The sequence below is a fragment of the Eufriesea mexicana genome, unplaced genomic scaffold, assembly GCF_001483705.2.
Source record: "Eufriesea mexicana isolate 0111107269 unplaced genomic scaffold, ASM148370v2 scaffold4157, whole genome shotgun sequence".
In the NCBI taxonomy this organism is placed as follows: domain Eukaryota; kingdom Metazoa; phylum Arthropoda; class Insecta; order Hymenoptera; family Apidae; genus Eufriesea; species Eufriesea mexicana.
Window position 1 is genome coordinate 1 of NW_016912141.1, and position 19,571 is coordinate 19,571.

General features: G+C 25.8%; 2 protein-coding genes across 3 annotated transcripts; one reads left to right on the forward strand and one right to left on the reverse strand.

Moving 5' to 3' along the window:
* Positions 1 to 1,097: 1,097 nt before the first annotated feature.
* On the forward strand, positions 1,098 to 3,594 carry IntS11 (integrator complex subunit 11). 2 transcript variants are annotated; one of them, XM_017905627.1, is made up of 5 exons: positions 1,098 to 1,172; positions 1,600 to 1,852; positions 1,918 to 2,340; positions 2,402 to 3,226; positions 3,304 to 3,594. In XM_017905627.1, the coding sequence occupies exons 2-5, from the start codon at positions 1,604 to 1,606 to the stop codon at positions 3,592 to 3,594; spliced, it is 1,788 nt and encodes a 595-aa protein (XP_017761116.1). In that variant the 5' UTR covers positions 1,098 to 1,172; positions 1,600 to 1,603. The 2 variants fall into 2 exon arrangements, with proteins under 2 accessions (XP_017761116.1, XP_017761117.1); XM_017905628.1 differs by lacking the exon at positions 1,098 to 1,172 and adding an exon at positions 1,356 to 1,384.
* A 1,685-nt stretch (positions 3,595 to 5,279) lies between these two features.
* On the reverse strand, positions 5,280 to 19,489 carry LOC108551459 (kinectin). The gene is given in 19 exon segments (XM_017905630.1): positions 5,280 to 5,382; positions 7,456 to 7,495; positions 8,889 to 8,955; positions 8,957 to 9,027; positions 10,592 to 10,672; positions 10,795 to 10,917; positions 10,998 to 11,156; positions 11,237 to 11,380; positions 11,459 to 11,707; positions 11,910 to 11,996; positions 12,344 to 12,518; positions 12,615 to 12,784; positions 12,856 to 13,557; positions 13,643 to 14,424; positions 14,691 to 15,012; positions 15,458 to 15,640; positions 17,752 to 17,915; positions 18,152 to 18,314; positions 19,133 to 19,489. Coding segments are annotated over 18 exon segments (3,711 nt in total). The 5' UTR covers positions 18,300 to 18,314; positions 19,133 to 19,489; the 3' UTR covers positions 5,280 to 5,338.
* Positions 19,490 to 19,571: the final 82 nt, after the last annotated feature.

A 19,571-nucleotide genomic window follows, 5' to 3' on the forward strand; every position in this document is an offset into this window, starting at 1 on the left:
TTACCGATTCCTTTAAAAGTTACTTTTGGACTGTAATAACTAATAATTTATTAACTTTTTTTACTTTTATCGTTATTATACGTTGCAAACTATTTGTTATCAACAATTTTATTTTGTTATTAATAATAAATTTATTAATTTATTAACTTCTTGTAGGTTGCGAATATATTCTAACACAAATACGTCGTTTGTTTAAGTAGTAGACAATAATTTATTAATTTTTTCACTTTTATTATAAATATACATTGCGAGCAACTTGTTATTAACAATATTAATTTGTTATAAACAATAGGTGTAATAATTTATAATCTTTTTGTAAATTATTGGTACATTTTGACATGAGTTCGTTGTAAGTGCAATTAATAATCAGAAATTAATTAATTTTTCTAATTATACTATAGATCTGCGTTGTGAACAATTTGTTATTAATGATTAATTTAATAAGTTATATGTTTTTTTATAAACTATAATTGTATTCCCACTTCCACATAATAAATTTCTGTAATACGTATATGCTTAAAAGCTTGGCTTGAGTTTATTTATTAACAACTTTATATTTAGAAGTTATGTATCGAAGAACGAAATTATTTTAAATTACTAATGATTTAGAGAAATATCTTATAATTTTGCGATTAGTATAAGAAAGTGAATGTTATACATATAACATAAATAAGATACACTAGACGATGATTTTTATGTGGATTACCCATAATAACAGCCTTCATAGATGCATAGCGGCAAAATCCCGCTTACAGGTTCCCGATGTATATTTTACATCCTGTCAACATTGAATATCATCTTAATATTATTTCTGGATGGTTTCTTTTCCAGAAAAGCCTAAGGAGTACGCTACTTTGTAGCAAATTCGTATCAGATAAAGAATTTTTCGTAAAATTGCAAGAATATGTGTAGAAAGTATACTCGGAGATTTATTTTTAAATTTTGATGATCAATTATAGTTATTCAGAAACACAAATAATTATAATTATGGATGTCGATTAACTTGGCAAACTCTTACCTAACTTTCAAGATAAAAATGAACCTCGTAATTTTTTTCAATATTTGTGTAATCCTTTATATTAACCAAAAATCGTGCACTTTTAGGAAGACTCGTATTTTTTGAAAACTTCGAGTGATAGAGCGATTTTGTTTCCGAATTCGGACCTAAGAAGGTAAGCTTCATAAGAGTTACCCAATGGATATTACAAATTTGAGAAAAAGTTAAAATTTGTTGGACAATGTAGTTATACGCAATTTTGAATACAGCCTTAACATAACTGAAAGGTTATGTTTACGAATTTTTTCTATAAAGTTACATTAACATCGTACAATACGAATAAATGCTTGGATGTAATATGTTTTTAGTTCCAAAAAAAGAATAAAAGTATGAGGCATTATTAATCAGTAATTGTGTATTTGCCATTTCTAATAACCTACTGAATAAATATTTATATATTTTTTAATCAAAGCACTAATAGTATAGGTAATTTACAAGATACAATAAAATGTCAGTAGTAACATTGTTTTATTTTTTCAAAATTAATTTCACTTATATTGAATGTTATTTTATGGTACTATACTTTAATTAATGTTGTTTAGAAAAATGCCTGATATTAAAGTTACTCCTTTGGGAGCTGGTCAAGATGTTGGGAGAAGCTGCATTCTTGTATCAATGGGTGGAAAAAACATTATGTTAGATTGTGGTATGCATATGGGTTTTAATGATGAAAGAAGATTCCCAGATTTTTCCTATATAATCCCAGAAGGGCCAGCAACTAATTATATAGATTGTGTGATTATTTCACACTTTCATCTTGATCATTGTGGCGCTCTTCCATATTTTACAGAGATGGTAATGTAAGATGTGTAAATTACATATTAAAGTATATAGCTTTTAAGAAATAATTTTATTTATAGGTAGGTTATACTGGTCCAATTTATATGACACATCCAACAAAAGCCATTGCACCGATCTTACTTGAAGATATGAGAAAAGTTGCAGTAGAACGTAAAGGAGAAAGCAACTTTTTCACGTCACAAATGATAAAAGACTGTATGAAAAAAGTTATTGCTGTTACATTGCATCAGTCTGTAATGGTTGACTCAGAACTAGAGATAAAAGCATATTATGCAGGACATGTACTCGGTGCAGCAATGTTTTGGATTCGTGTTGGTTCACAATCAATTGTATATACTGGTGATTACAACATGACACCTGATAGACATTTAGGTGCTGCATGGATAGATAAATGCAGACCAGATTTGTTAATATCAGAATCAACATATGCAACAACTATTAGAGATTCAAAGAGATGTAGAGAAAGAGACTTCTTAAAGAAAGTATGTTGAGAAAACTTAGTGCACGTGTGTTACATTTTACATTTATAAAATTATTTTTTAGGTTCATGAATGTATAGATAGAGGTGGCAAAGTATTAATCCCTGTATTTGCTCTTGGACGAGCACAAGAACTATGTATATTATTAGAAACATATTGGGAACGAATGAATCTAAAAGTCCCTGTATACTTTGCTTTAGGATTAACTGAGAAAGCTAATAATTATTATAAAATGTTTATTACTTGGACTAATCAAAAAATTAAGAAAACTTTTGTGCAAAGAAATATGTTTGATTTTAAACATATAAAACCATTTGATAAAGCATATATTGACAATCCTGGAGCCATGGTAGTATTTGCTACACCAGGCATGTTGCACGCAGGGTTATCTTTACAAATTTTTAAGAAATGGGCTCCAAATGAAGCAAATATGGTTATTATGCCCGGATTTTGTGTTCAAGGAACTGTTGGACATAAAGTTTTAAATGGCTCTAGAAGAATTGAATTCGAAAATCGTCAAATAGTCGAAGTTAAAATGGCAGTAGAATACATGTCTTTTTCTGCTCATGCAGATTCAAAAGGTATTATGCAATTAATACAATATTGTGAACCAAAAAATGTTATGCTCGTACATGGCGAATTTGCTAAAATGGAATATTTAAAAGAAAAAATAAAACAAGAATTTGGAACCAATTGTTATAATCCTGCAAATGGAGAAACTTGTGTTATCACAACCATTGCCAAAGTACCGGTAGATGCTTCTTTAGCATTATTAAAGGCTGAAGCAAAAAAATACTCAGCTTTACCACCAGATCCTAAACGGCGAAGATTACTTCACAGTGTTTTAATGTTACGTGAAGATGGAGTGTGTCTTGTAGATGCAGATGAAGTAATTATTTCATTTTGTTTATTCCAATTAAAAATGTAATTTATTAAAATACAAATAATTGAATATTTTTTTTTAAGGTAACCAAAGCTGCAGGTATAACAAAACATGTAGTACGATTTACATCCACTGTTCAAGTAAGAGATCCAGGTCCAGCGCATTCAACAACGTTAAAATTATTACAACCATTGAAAGAAAGATTATCAGGTTGGACAGTTCAATTAACAGATGGATCAATATCTGTTGAATCTGTTTTAGTAAAAGTAGAAGGTGATGAAGATGATCAAAAAAGTGTGTATGTTTCATGGACAAATCAAGATGAAGATTTGGGTAGTTACATATTAGGATTTTTACAAACTATGTTGAACTGAATGACCAAATACATTAATTATCGAAAACAAAAATAATTGAATACTCAACTGATGTATAATAAATTTAAATAATTTTTGATAACCTGTGATATTGTTACAATGAATACAGTGTATATAGTGTATTTTGTATTGCCATTCATCACAAATTAAATCATTCATTAATGAAAAGAAGTTACAATTGTATACATTATAATCATAGCTAAATTTATTTTGTAATTAGTAAATTTAATAACTATATTAATCTATTACAATTGGTCATATATTATACAGAACAGAAATATAGATACATAATATATAACTAATGTCTAATAATATTTTAATATTTTTATTATTAAGTTGATGTACGATTTTTTGTGGCTGAGTTATCGCTTTTTTAATGAAAAATGAGTTGTAGAAGAATAATAATTTATTTGTTTTTTTATCTTTTAAATTAAACATCAGTTTAAAAAAATATCATTATTACTATTTTTGATGATGTTATTAAAAAATAACCAAAGAAAATAAATTTTTATATATGTTTATATTTATCGTGTTTGATTAACGATGAAGATTTATCCTAAAATATGGGATTGTTATAAAATGTGGATAAATAACTTACATTATTTGCTATAATTGCAAATTATTATTGAAATTTGTATATTGTGTAACGTGAAATAAAACAATAATCTTTTTATTACTTATCACTACTTTTCTAAACATAAAATATAAATAAGTACTGCGTTGAAACATACGCAATTTTGTAAATAAACGAAACAAATGTTTAATATATTATAAATAGAGTATTATTGCCTGTTCCATATTTTGTAACGTTAGATTATAATAAAAATTAGAATTATTTTGTAAAATAAACTAATACATAAAAATATTAACAAACGCTCTTTTAAATGCCCCAATTACATATGGTTTCCAACTCATTGCTTAAATTTCGCACTTAAAAATTATTTAAACCATAGATTTGTTAATATAATTTATTTACTTCATTATATTCTAATATGTTCAAACACATTTCTGAACAGATTTATATAATCGCTAGAATTGATTCGCTAAATTTTCTCGTATTTTATAAAATCAATTGTTTGTTCATGAATTTAAATTTGCTTTAAGAAGCCGTCTATTGAACACTCTATGTATTATTTTTATACAAACGATCACACGAACATACTTATTTATTACACATTAATTCATTAACTTCAGTTTTGTGTACAAATCCTTTAACAACATAAAAATTGCTTAAGATTCTGGTGTTCAATATTAATCAAAGAAAAGATACACAAATATATTTGCATTATCGCTCAAAATTATATCGTGCGTTTCATTAAGCGTAATATAGATTTTACTCTATGAATTTTATGAATAATAAATTTTAAATAAACTATGAAATTTAAAACCACCTGAGCGTGCTTTTTGTAACAGAAATACTTAAACAATAATCACTATTATCATATAATTTACAATGTATAATTTTAATAATTTTTGAATTATGCTTTTTTCGTATCTATTAACTGTGTAACCGTAAGAAATGCCAATTTCATTATTTCTTAGTGTCTAACTACAAAATTCATTATTTATATTTTTTCCATATAATAAAATAATATATTCTTTTTATAAGAAATATTATTCATAATATTTCCATTGTTATATTAATCTTCTCAATAGCAAAATTTACCATTGATATTTATGTAGTGTTGGAGCATATATAATTTCACATATATTTGTTTTATCAATTGCCTGGTGTCACAATGCGTTAATGCAGCTTGTTCTTTGAAGTTAATTTTTTCTTGAACCACCCTGAAAAATACATTAAAGAAATTTATTGTATTATCCAATGTTTGAAGAAAGCTGTATAAATGTAAATGAAAATAAATGTTTGTACATTTATTCCAGCAGATACAAACTAGATAATTTACTTTTCTAATTCATTGATTATTCACTTCAATGTTATTAATTTGCATGAACTTTTTGCACTATAAAAGTAGATAAATTAAAATATATCTACTGGAAAGAAAATCATAAACGTACATCTAATTGATTTTTTGTGTGCTTATTTATATTAATTAGTATACTAGTCTATAAACCCTTTTCAACAACATTTAATAACATTAAAAAATTAACACGCAACATTAAAATTATGCTGAGTAGAATCCATCACCGTACATAAAAGCAATATTAAAATTGTATATTAACTAATAAAATATTAATTGCACGTGTGAGGATAAATATGTTTCTACAAGCAAAAAATAAGTAACTGAATCATTTAAAAAGGTTAATAAATGATATTCATGCTGTTTGAGTTTAAAAAGTAAAAATTCTGAAATAAAAATAATTGGATTTAAATAACTACATTTTACCATTATTTTCCTTTATCATTTTAATAATACAAACTTGAAATCAAACAACATAAACTTAATTATATAGCAAAATAATACAAATATAATTTATTATATAAGCACATATCTTACTAAATATTGTGGTTGCTAAAAAAAAGATACTATGTTATATCCAACAATATGTTTACCACCTGTAAAAAAAGTTAATTAAACATATAAGAGCAAAAGCAATGCAAATGTATGAAAATACAAAACAATGACAAAAACTATTCATAAGTTAAATTAATGAGAAATCATATAATCAATTTGATAGAGCAAACATAAAATTTCTTTATAGTGTGCCCTTTACCCCAGTGTTTGTGTTCATAAAAATTGATCCACATGTAGATATGCATGTTCTTTGATACCCATCATCTTCACATTGCTCCTTTTCGCAACTGACAATGTTACAAACTTTTGTTCATCTTTGTACAACTTTTCTACATCTATGTAAAGAATATTGCGCTTTCTATAAGTGAATAGTACATATTAGACAAATTAATTAATTTTCTTACTATTCATATATTACTGATGAATTTTACAATTATGTGATGGACACATAATTATAATTTTACATTGGTACAAATGATATTGTACAAAATCTATAATATGTAAAGTTTTATGTAATCGGGAATAAAAATATGATGTTGATTTCTCTTAACAATGCATTGGGACGTACAAGATGCAAGACATTCAAAATGCATTATGATGATCAAATAAAATATAAAGCTAATGAAATCTAAACATTGTGCAACATATTTCAAGGGACATACACATCATGATAGCTCTTAACATAAACTAGCTCATAATAAAGAAATATTGATAAATAACTAAAAACAATTGAAAATTTTATCAAATGAAGTATGTACAAATGTAACATGAGAAATATTACATATGATTAAAATTTTATTTGTATTACATATGACTAGATATTAATGTATCCATAAGGGATATCTAGCTAATACTCTAATAGTAGTAATAAAATAAAATAGTAGTAATAAAATTTTGTACAAATTTGCAATTAAATTTACATGTTTATCAGAAATTTTTTAATTTCGTTTTTAAAATCAATAAATAATATTTTATATCTTCAACTATGATTATTACTTCCCAAAGTGATTAATAAAAAATGTAGTTTTGAACATTTGCAAACTTTTAATTTAAAAAAAATTTTGTAATTTAAAGAAAAAATTATATTAACCATATTATGAAATATCAAGTTTTCTAACATATTTTTAAGAGTAAGTCGATATTGGATAATTACGTTTGTTATTGCTTGATTGTAGAAATGCTACTAGTTGTAAGCAAATAATAAAATAGTGCCCATTAAAATAATGTAACGTTTAATGCTACGAAAAATAATATGTGCAACGTAAATTAATGTCTTAAAATAAACTATTATAGTAAGACCTGACATAAACTGCAAATAGCAGTCTACCATCAACCCTTTCAAAAGAAGAAAAAGTTCCAGAATCTCATACTTTGATTTGCATACCTGCGAATCTGCGCCGTTTTGCCATGGGTTTCTTAGTGGACTGTTAGAACAATCAAAATAACAAAATTGTTATTTTTCTTCATAGCATGAGATTTCGTACGTTCTTATTAACCGTAGAGTCATCACAAGTCGCTGCTATTTTAATGATAGTTGCTATTTCAAATAAATCTTCAATATTTTCTTATTTTGTATGAAACAAACACTGGGATAACGGAACGAGTATGTTATTACAGTTTACATCAAATTTTTTAAGATAAAATTTTTAGTGATTCAAGTTTGTTTTGTAACAGGAAACAATTTAATAGTAAATAATTTCCTAGAAAATAACGATTTATTTTAGCTTTTAAAAAATATTATACGTGTATAAAATTGGATGCTTGCTGTAATACATACACTATTCGCATTTTTTTCTTTAAAAACAAAATAAACAAAAATAAAATGCGTACATAGTATATAAAATACTGCTAGCATATACTCTTGTTACATACGTACAAATATCGTGGTTTATAGTTTATTAAACATCGCGAATGTTATACACTATTTATATATGCATTTTGAAAATAACTTTCAATACACTTCATGACAAAAAATGTAGCGATATAAGTTTTGCTGATATCCATACTGTCATTTAGATTTCTATTTTTTAATTTCAATTTTTAATTTAAAAAAAAAATTGTTAATATAAAATTAACAATTTAAGGCCAATATAATTAAGAAACATATTTAAAGAATCTCTTAAATAAATTAAACAAAATATTGTACCATTATACATAAAATAATATATAATAAATGTATGCTTATAAAATATTGTGTATGTGTACGTGCGCGCGTGTCTTTTATTATATATATATCAAAATTCATCATCTTATATAACTACAAGCCACTTGAAAATAGTTACTCTTAATGTTTTTATGAACAGATACAATAAACAATGTAACAATAAAATTATTGAAATATTAAAACAGATCTACTACAAAATACCGTTTAAAGTACAGACTACCAAATAATATTCTGTAATATTGCAGCAAAATAATAACACAGGACTCAAAGTTATCACAAGGAATTGTTATCTTTTTATGTGTATAATATCAAAGAAAAAGAAAAAGAAAAATCACTCATTATTGAATATTTATAGGTACTGTAATAAAAGTTTAAAAATTATACATTATTTAACCCATAAAACAAAACTCCTTATATTTGAAAGTATGTACAGATGTGCATATATTTCATTGTTTTACATTATAATGAATACAAAATTAATGTAAAACGTAATTAATTCCTCATAATAACTATAACACGTTCATTGAAATAACATTCATTGCAATACTGAGCCCAAATAAAAATTTTTCACGTTTTAATAACTAATTGAAGTATGCCTATAGAGTAACAAAATCAGTAATATTTGTTCCTCTTTTCACAATTTTGAAGTTTACCTTCTTTTTTTTCTTGTGTTTTTTATACTGCTGGCCCATCAATGGATTCCAGCTAGCCTGTGTGTTGAGATTTGGAGGAGTATTTTGTAGTAAGGGAGCTGTTGTCAATTTCTTCTCGAGACTGAACCAAATTGATGGGCTTGGTTATGGAACAATTTGCAAACTCTGTATTCTTGGAAAGAATATTGTCTAATGCAGCTATCAGATTCTGTGATACTAGTTGGGGCTGCATTTCAGATATATCATTATTTAACTCACTAAACATTACATCAAGCGACGACAATTTATCAAATTTTCTTAATATAAGTATCAAAAAAAATTTGTCAAAACTGTCGTTCTCGAAATGATCACCAAATGATACACAACAATCAAATTGTTGATACATATTTGTTTGATATAAATTTCGCTTTTTCGTATTTTATTAGAATAATTCACATATTTTTTAAAAAGTATTTCAAAATAATATATGAGCCATACAATTATTAAATATTTAGAAAAGTGATTGATAGTATTCGAAAGAAAATGTTTCTTGTACTGTCAAAAAATCAACATTTTTTGCACATAAATAAATATGATAAGGTATATGTATTATTTACAAATATATAATTTTTTAAGAAATAACTTATTTCAGTGAAAACTAGTTATAAATTAATAAACAAAACAAAACGATAGTAACTTTTCAAAGGACGATTTTTAGAGTAATATGTATATCACTGTTTTTTTTTTTTTTTTTTTTTTTTTTTTTTTTAAATAGTAATGATCAATGATTTTGAAAATCTACATTTATGTCACTTTTCTAAATATCAGTTTGTATACCAAGTATATAATAGCAAAAATGATTGCTATGAAGTAACACCAAATTAACCTCCCCTGTTTATAATTGTGTAACAGATTATAAAGATTTACTTAATGTTCTTAAGATTTCATTAAATGCATACAAGTGTGATATAGGAATAAAATGTGACATCACTGAATAATTAGAATATATAAGTTTGATATAATTTATAATTTTAATGATTTATTTAAATAAAATTGTATTTATGTATGAATTAAATCGCTATATTTATAGCAATATAATTGCTATATTTATAGAATTCTATGGATAAATAATTATAAAAGTTTAAAATTAGATTTTTTGGGCCTTTTTTGCTGCTAGTATTAATAAAATAATATTTGATAAGTTTAACTATATTTAATACCATTATCAAACATTCCCCATTAATTTATCAATTTGATTGCCTATATTATGTATCGAATAATCAATATGAATAATAAATTTCTCACAAATAATACTTTGTAAAAGACAATTAATTCAAATACTAGAATCCTATTTCATCAAATAAATTTCGAACTTTAATCAAAGAAATAAGATTTCATAATACATAATATTTATTTTTCTAGAATACTTAAATACTTAATTGACTTTTACAAAATAATATTTATATATTGGCTATTATCATATAATTATTACATATAATATAATAACAGCAAAACGCAAAAATCTGTTAGTAATTATTTTCACAAATTAATTTACATCACGCCAAAATTTTTCAGCATTATGTAGTTTCTTACATTTTCGCATTATAGCCATAACTTTTGTCATTATAGCTATAACATAAGCTTTGTAATTTTTGTATACAAAAGGCACTGGACAAAAATTAATTAGAACACTTACGAAGCATTTAAAATCAACGTATACTAACCTCGGAATTAGAACATTCGGAAGTCGGTGGTCCATTTAAGATTGGCTGTTCTGAACTGCTACAATCTCCATAAACTTCACCCTAAAATTAACAAAAAATTTTAATAATATTTACAATAAAAAGATTATTAAAGATTTCTTAATTCCAAAATATATCTTTATAAATTCTAGAAATATATATTATTCATACTAGATATATAATACCTTAAGTTGTGGCATTTTTTGATGAAGTTGTACAACTACACATCGCAACTTATCTAGTTCTGCATCTACTGCTGCTCTTTTGTTACATTCTATTTGAAGTTCTTCTGACAATCGTGCTTTTTCCTATAATTGATATAACGATATTAGATTTATCACATTTTCTTCAGCATATTTTAGATAAATTTATTTTAAAATTTATTTACCTCTTGGAGTTTTTCTAATGTACCTAGATCATGGGTATTTATTTCATGCAAAGCCGATTTTGATGTAGATCTAAATGCTAATAAATCAGCATTAGCTTGTTCTTTAAAAGATTCTGCATCTTTTAGCCTGGTTTCCAATTCTACTACTTTATCTTGTAACTATGGGCATGTAAATAAAAATGTCATAAACTTATATTTGCAAATAAGTTTAATTTAATATTTATATGTTCATAACTCACCTTTTCATTTATATTTACTTTGTTCATGAGTTCATTCAATTCAATCCTAAGATTTGCTATCTCATTTTCTTTCTGTTGGAGCTGCGACTCCCATCTTGTTTCTTCAGACTCTACATGACTCTGAAGCTTGTTAAGCATACCTTCCTATAATTACATTTTTGATAAATGTAATTCAAAAATAAATACAATAAGCAAATACCAAAATTACGAAAAAAAACTTACTGTATCATCGATAATTTGTTTATAATGCGAAACCATATCTTGCAAATTTTTGTTTTGTTTTTCTAACTCCGAATGAACATCAACTATATCTTCTTTCTTTAATTCAGCCAAAGCAGTATTAACTTTTTCTTCAAAAACTTTGAGCCATTGATCATGTGATTTCTCAGATACTTTAATTTCTGGGAATATCCTTTGTAATAAAGTTTTCGTTAATTCTTCTTGTTCTACTTTTACTTTTTGTATAACTTCCTAGTAATACATAAAGAATTGTTGTTCATTTAAATTTCGTTTATCTTACTATATAGAATAAATAAATATAATACTCATACAAATTGAAGCTCACGATTCATTTAATTCTAAAAAAAGATATTGAAGGCAAGGTGATTTTAAATTTTGAAAAAATATAAAAAAAGAAAAATTAAGATAAACTTGAAGTAAAATGGGGACTTACATCAAAGTTCTTCCCATTACTAGATTTAACACGTAACTCAGCAGCAGAAAGAGCTTCCATCACTTTCCAGTTTTTCATACGTAATTCCTGTTCCAACCATAAAGAAATATAGGTCAGTATGACAACTTGAAGCAAATGTTTTATGTAAACAAATTACACATACTTGGAGAACAGTTTTTCAAAGTTAAAAATTGGGAAAAGTGTGGCAAAGTGATGGAAGCAGTAAAAATTAATTGTAAAAATACATAATTATACAAAAAAATAAAATTCATATAACAATTTAACTAGGCATTTCTGTAACAATTTAATTATTTACATATTAATAATATTAACATATGTTTATACATATATATGTTAGTGAAACACATACATATACATGTATACATTGATTAAATGTACAGAATAAAAATTTATCCATAAATACTATAACTTACATTATTTTTAGACCTTTGTGTTTCTAAATCATTATTTAAACGTGCAGCAAGACTACGTTGATTGTTTACATCGCATCGCAATGCATCAACCTGAGCATTTAATTGATTGAGTTCCGCTTCTTTATGTGTTAATTCCGTTTTTAAGGCATTTAATAAACTCTCCTTCTGTGCCAACCTTTAAAATATAATTCACGTACAAAAATGTGGTTATCTGATTATCACAGGTCAAAATGTGTGAAATTATGAATTTTACTTTAGGATATGTACATACAAATTGGTCTGCTCTACAAGTTGTACATTCTTTTGAACATTGTCGTCGATTCCATTTTCTCTGCCTTCTGCAGCTGGTCGTTCAGTGGTTGCTGCTAATTGAGAAGCCAACGATTCATTTTCTTCTTGTAACTGTTTAAGTTGTTTTTGTAATTCTGCGAGATGTGCGAGCTGAAAAAGTAATTCGTGTATTTACAATGAAATGTAATTTACATAAATATTGATATTTAAATGAATAGTACCTGTGTAGAAAGTGTATCATTTTCTTCTTGCAAGCGTGTAAGCTGTACTTGTGTTTCACTAATTTGCTTTTCATTACTCTGTAACCTATTTACTTCGACTTTTAACATTTTCATTTCATTCGCTGTTTCATTTACAACTTTGAGTTCTGCACGTGTTTTTTCTAATTCATTTCGAGTTACATTTAATTCTTCTTCTAGTTTCTCCATATTTGATTCATAAGTGTTAACATCACTTTGTGCTCTTTTCAGACTTTCTGTTGATTTTTCAAATTTGTCTTTTACTTCATCTAAATTCTTCTGTACTGCATTTAACTGTGTTTCTAACCATGTTACATTTTCTGTTGACCGTGTTAATTCATGTCGTACATCTATAAGTTCGTCTTCACACATTGCTAGCTCTTCGTTTTTGGTGATAACTTCCATTTGAGACCTTCTTATCTCCTCTTCTCTGTCACAAAGGGCCCTTTTAAAAACCGTATATTTATCTGCATCTAATTTTGCTTCCTTCAGCTCGGATTTTAATGTTGCTAATTCAGAGTGAGCTTTGTTTAACTCTGTTTTTAATGCTGATGCATCAGAAGCTTCTGCTTTTACAGCATTTAATTCACTTTGTAACGAATTTACTTGTTTTTGGAGATCTTGTTCATGACGATGAGCATTTTTTAACCTATGCTCTAAATCAGCATGTGCACGATGAGATTCCTAAAATAAGTAAATATAAATGTTATTAATAACTTACTGACCAATATTAATTAAGCATTTTAAAAATTCATAATTTTTATTTTACCTCAAGCTGTCTTGCAACTTCTTGTAATCTATCCCCAGCTTCTTTAAAATGTTGTAATTGTCCTTCTGAATGCATTAACTGACCTTGCATAAGTCCTAGTTGTTGGCGTAACATTTCTATTTCAGCAGTGCTACTCTCACAGGTTGCTTGTAACTCACTTTGCAATTCTTGAACTTCTACATGTTTTTGAGCTAATTGTGCTTTTAACGAATTTTCATTTTCTCGCATTTGTGCGAACTGAACTTCCATTTGTTTACGTTGTGCTATCAATTCTTGTTGTAAGTGACCTTGAGTTTGACCTTGATCTTCTTGCATTTTATGAATAATTGTAGCATTATCATTTATTTTAGCTTGCAATTGTTCAATCTGTCTAGTAAATCCTTGTTTTTCAGCAGCATGACTTTCCAAAATATGTTGCATACGTGTGTGTAAAGTTTGAGTTTCTGTAACTTTAACATTTAATGCTTCTTCTAACTGTCTAACATTAGCTGATAATCTAGATCTTTCGGAATTCAGTTCGGCACGTAATTCTTTCAGTTTATTTTGAAATGCAATATTTGCCTCATGTTCATCAGCTAAAGCTTTTTCTTTTTCTGCTAGTTGTTTTTTTAATTTTATAACTGGATCTGCTCTGCCTTCTGTCCATTCTGAATGTTCTGATGGATTATCCATTTGTTTATTTAGAAGTTGATCAATGAGAATTTGTATTTCAGAACGGCTAAGTTCAGCTTTTTGTACCAAAGGTATTAACAAAGATACATTGACAGCATCTTTATCTCCACCTAACACAAAAGAAAGAAACATTAAAAATTATAAAACAACAACATATAGCAAACATTTAAAAATTACTCATTTTTATATTATTTTTTTTATTAAATGTATCTTAAGAATTAATTAAATGTTATTAATATATGGATATAATTAAAATTGATGGAAATATCATTTAAATAGTTAAATGAATACAAAATATAAATATTATTTTTTATATGGGAATATAAATTTAATAACTTTATATAAAAAGAGTAAGGCATTTAGTAAGTTAACTTACCAATTTGTGCTAAAATGTCATTCTTTTTCTTTGTTTTTTTAGATTCCTTATTTGTTGACTGTGTAGAGAGTGTAATGTCTTTTATAACTTCCTTTGCATCTTTAACGGGCGTTTCTTTCTGTTCTCTAACTTCTTTTACAGAGTCCTTATTAACAACAGGTGTTGCACTGACATTAGTAATTGTTTCTTTTTTCTCTTCCTTACTATTGTCATCTTTCTTTTTTATTGAATCCTTCACATTTTTTTTTGATTTTGTTGGAGTTTCTTTTGGAGATTTATTTATAACTGGTTCTGACTGTCCAATTTGTTGCAAATTTTCTTTCTGTTAAACAAAACATAATTAACTATATTAAAAAATAAATATATACTAATTAATTTTGCATTAAATCGTTGATTAATACATATTTATAAATAACATACATACAGAACACAAAAATAAAAAAAAATTAAAATAATTCAGTATTGAATTGAATAATAAACAAATACATAATGTATAATATAAATCTAAAAGCTTATTTTAAATTTCTTATTTTCAATTTCACACAGTTTGTGAATACTTTTGCTTAAATAATTAGAAATACTATTAGTTTAACAGGTTGAAATCAGTTTAAAAATCATATAAATAAATTTAAAAGATACTACAACAATACAAAAATAAGCATTATAATTATAGCTTTTGTGTTATAGCAGCAGCAAGCTATGCAAAATATGAAAAGTGAATGAAACACATATGAAATAAAATATTCTACCAAAAGCATTTCACTCACACTATGACTCCGTATGAGTTCGAGGTCGTCCTTTGGTTGAATAAGGTCAAAATGATTAGCCTCTGCCGAGAGGGATTGTGAAGGACTTAATTCAGTCACAATAACCAATGGCTCATCTTTATTTACAAGAATTGGCTTTACCTTTTCATGCTTGCTTTTCTTCTTACTTCCTTTGCTACTATCCTATGATTTCAATGTATATATTGAATGTTTCCCATATAGTGAATCAAGTAAAAATAGTAATATCTAAAAGCTTCCACTTCTATGATAATAGGTATATAATATAATTTACTTTATATTAAAATGGACATATAGACACTAAAATTTTACTCTTTTTCATTACTGGCGACTATCGCGCGCGCGCGCGCGTACCTACGCGTACGTATATTATTTATTCAATAAAAAAACCTTGAGTAATATTTTTTATTTTAATTATATATAAATATTATAGATGCATTTTTCACCTTAAAACTGTATTTATTTTGATTTCTTGCCAAACATATATACCTGAAATTAATAAATCCACTGCATCATTAACAATAAAGTGCATTATGTCTTATCTCATGAAATCTCATATCATCTCATAAACTTATTTAATACTTTTTACTTTAATATAACAATTATGTAAATCTTAATTATGCTTCAATATCTTTAAATTTTTGAAAATAAATATTTTCAAAAATATATTTATATATTAAAAATAAATAAAAAAATATATGTATATTCAATGATTTTTTATTTAATTGAGCTTTATCTTTTTCTTATTTCACTTAATTTTCATCTACATGATGAAGTAATAATAACAGTTTGATATTATCAAAATGTGTGGAACAGTTATTTATAGAAATTAATCTTGAGGGCCTAGAACTGTTTATCAATGAGCAATATATAAAAAAACAAACTTTTGCTTAGTTAATTTACTTCACACGAATCACTGTTATACCTAATTTGTAATTTAATCACATTGAAAAGTATAAATTTGTTTGTTACTTCTCAGACTTTCTTTTCAGACACATAAAATATTTACTGAGGTTACTAATATAAAACAAAATACTTTATTATATATTTAATGTCAAATTTTGAATGAACTTACCATGGCATAATTTTAATTATATTAAATACATTAAAAGAATTACTGAAAATTATAAAATAATAAGAGCAATATACTATCATGTAGAAAATTTTTATTGTGTAAAGATATTTAAAAAATGTGTATTATTATACTATTATATATATATGAAACAAATGCACATCATTTATTCTAAAAATATTATTATGCAATTTGCCTTCTAAATTGCTTTTTTACATCACAAAAGCTTAGTGCTTCATACAATAATTAAATAAATTCAATTTTATACAAATCTATTACAAATAAAAACTAAAATTATTTCTTCAAAAATATAAATGCCCATTTCAATATAAGGTACATAAAATTGATTCTATAAAAATTAATTTGCTTTTTAAGGGAAAACATTATTAATTGGATCTTTTACATTGATATAGGAGTGTGCAGTTACTTTGAGTTAATTCATTGTTAAAAATTATTATAGTGATTTAAAATTGGAATGAAATATAACACAAAATGGAAATTGCACTTGTGATGTTTTTCATAAATTCATTTTTGATAATGTAATATAAATGTGTTAGTTTCGATGAAATAGTAAAAATATGTATCAAAAGATGTTATGTGTTGTTAAAATATGTTATTAATTAGACTAAAATGTTAGAATTAATATGTATGGTTTAGATGACATCTAGCTAGAAATATGATATATCATGAATAGAAAGACCTTAAATGACATACAGGTGTGATATACAATATGTAAGCATACCATATTTCATGCATGAAACATAAAAACATAAGAATAAAAAAGCACATATATATTTTTTCATTTTTATAAATGCATATAATGACTGATCACATATGAATATGTAAGATACAATAAATACTTTAAAATTACAAAAATAAGTTTTATTATATATTTTAGTCAATATTAAACAATACACTTCTGAAAAAGTATATTATTTCTATAAGTTTATAAGTAAAAAAGATAATTAATATAATTATTGAAATGTAATTCTTTTAGAAAGTTATTTGTTTAATAATTTTAGTTACAAACATAATTTTAAATTTATTTTTAAATACAAATCATGATTTTAATTGCAACTAATTATTTTATGTATCTTTTGAAGGAAGGATATGTATATAAATTGAATAAATATATTTTTTTATACAAGTAATTTATATAAATTGTGAATTTGATAACAATCATATATATAATAAATATACTTACTCGTACTAATGGTTCTAGTGGTAGGATTTGAGGATTTTCCTCAAATTGTACATGCTCTGGTTTCTCTTCCTTATCTTCTTTTTCCTCTTTTTCTTCTTTCTTCTCTTTTACTTTTTTCCCTGCCTTATTTTTGTGTTTCTTCTCTTTACTCTTATCTTTCTTACCTATAAATAATATTAATAGGACTCTTATTATATCATATAATCAATTAAATCATATTAGCTCTTAATATAGAAATGTGACATCATTTACAAATCTATGCATACTAAAAGCTTATAATTATTTTTTAAAGAAACTTAGTATAATCATTTTATTCCTTTAACATAAAAATTTCAACTAAGTTACAAATTATATTATCATTTAAAATTGTTATAATATATTATTATAGAAAAATACATACTTAACAAAAGATCATCAGGAAGTTTTCTCTGTTCTGCTATTGCCTCTTCATAAGACTTTTCTTTTATACCAAACATTGATACTAACAGAATAACTGCTGCAGAAATAAGTACTACTGCTACATATACAAGTCCTGTTTGAACATCCATTTTATGTATCTCTATCTGTAAATTAAAAGACTTGTATAATATGATAACAATGTAAAATGTTTTAAATTAATTTTGACATAATAAAAAATAATTGATTAAATATTTAATTACACAATGTCTTTGATTACTTGTATATTACATAATTTTGATCATAATTTATTTGCAACAGATTTGAAATATAATCAACCAGTTACTTTCTTTAACAATATTATCTACTTGTACAACATTACTTATTCATAATATATGTTATATATTTACATACACTTCTTAATTCATTAAAATTTAATTAATAATATATTCTATAAATATTAAATATATTCTTATATAGAAAGTCCATATACATTTTGCAAAATTTATAATATGTAATAATAGTGTATAAAATGAATGTAAAATGAATACACTGACACACACGCGCGGCGCATAATATATATATATATACACATGCCCACATATATATAAAATTTGATATCTACATCTGTATATACATATGTATATATACCACGCGCGCGCGCGCGCATACACACGTATATATATATATCTGTGTGTGTGTGTGTGTGTGTGTGTGTGTGTGTGTGTGTGTGTGTGTGTGTGTGTGTGTGTATGTGTGTGTGTGTACGTGTACACAAAGTATTTTATAACATTTATTATATGAAAGTTACGAGAAAAAATATGATGGAAATGACATATGGGTGACAAGTGAAACGTCGACATAATCGCTGAAGATGAGTCAAGTTTCTCAACGTTAAGCCATGAATTGGTACAACCGGCAAAATGACTTATATTGTACTAACGTTTCATTAAAGCAACAAAACCAGTAAACTCGCTAAACTTACACTGCTCACCAAAAATGTATTTAGCAGATCGCATCCACTAAGGAATGTAAAATGAACAACGTACTATGTTTGTCTACAGAGAATCACGATAAGAATTCACACACGACTTCTCAAGAATTATGGCGGCCGGACATACAGCAAGTGTACGTGTTCGAAGCCACGCCTATCAAAACTCCCGTTTTCTGATTGGTGGCAGTGTGTGCCACGTATGCAAAACACTCGTGCAAACGAGAACAAAATTCATCCACGAATTTCGTTAATTGTCAATGATAATTAATCACGGTGAATAATTGATAACCTAATTTAATTCATGATCACTGACACAGTGCACGCATCCGACGAGTTAACACATTTGTGTGGTACTATACCAATTTTACACACTAAACACAAGCTGACCAACTTAATAAAATATAGAGTTTAATTACTTCTCTATAGTTAT

What these genes read in the sequence shown, in the direction of transcription:
- IntS11 (XM_017905627.1), top strand. Translation starts at nt 1,604, where the DNA reads ATGCCTGATATTAAAGTTACTCCTTTGGGAGCTGGTCAAGATGTTGGG. An exon ending in TTCCATATTTTACAGAGATG is followed by an intron (nt 1,853 to 1,917) that starts GTAATGTAAGAT and finishes TTTTATTTATAG; the next exon opens with GTAGGTTATACTGGTCCAAT. An exon ending in AAAGAGACTTCTTAAAGAAA is followed by an intron (nt 2,341 to 2,401) that starts GTATGTTGAGAA and finishes ATTATTTTTTAG; the next exon opens with GTTCATGAATGTATAGATAG.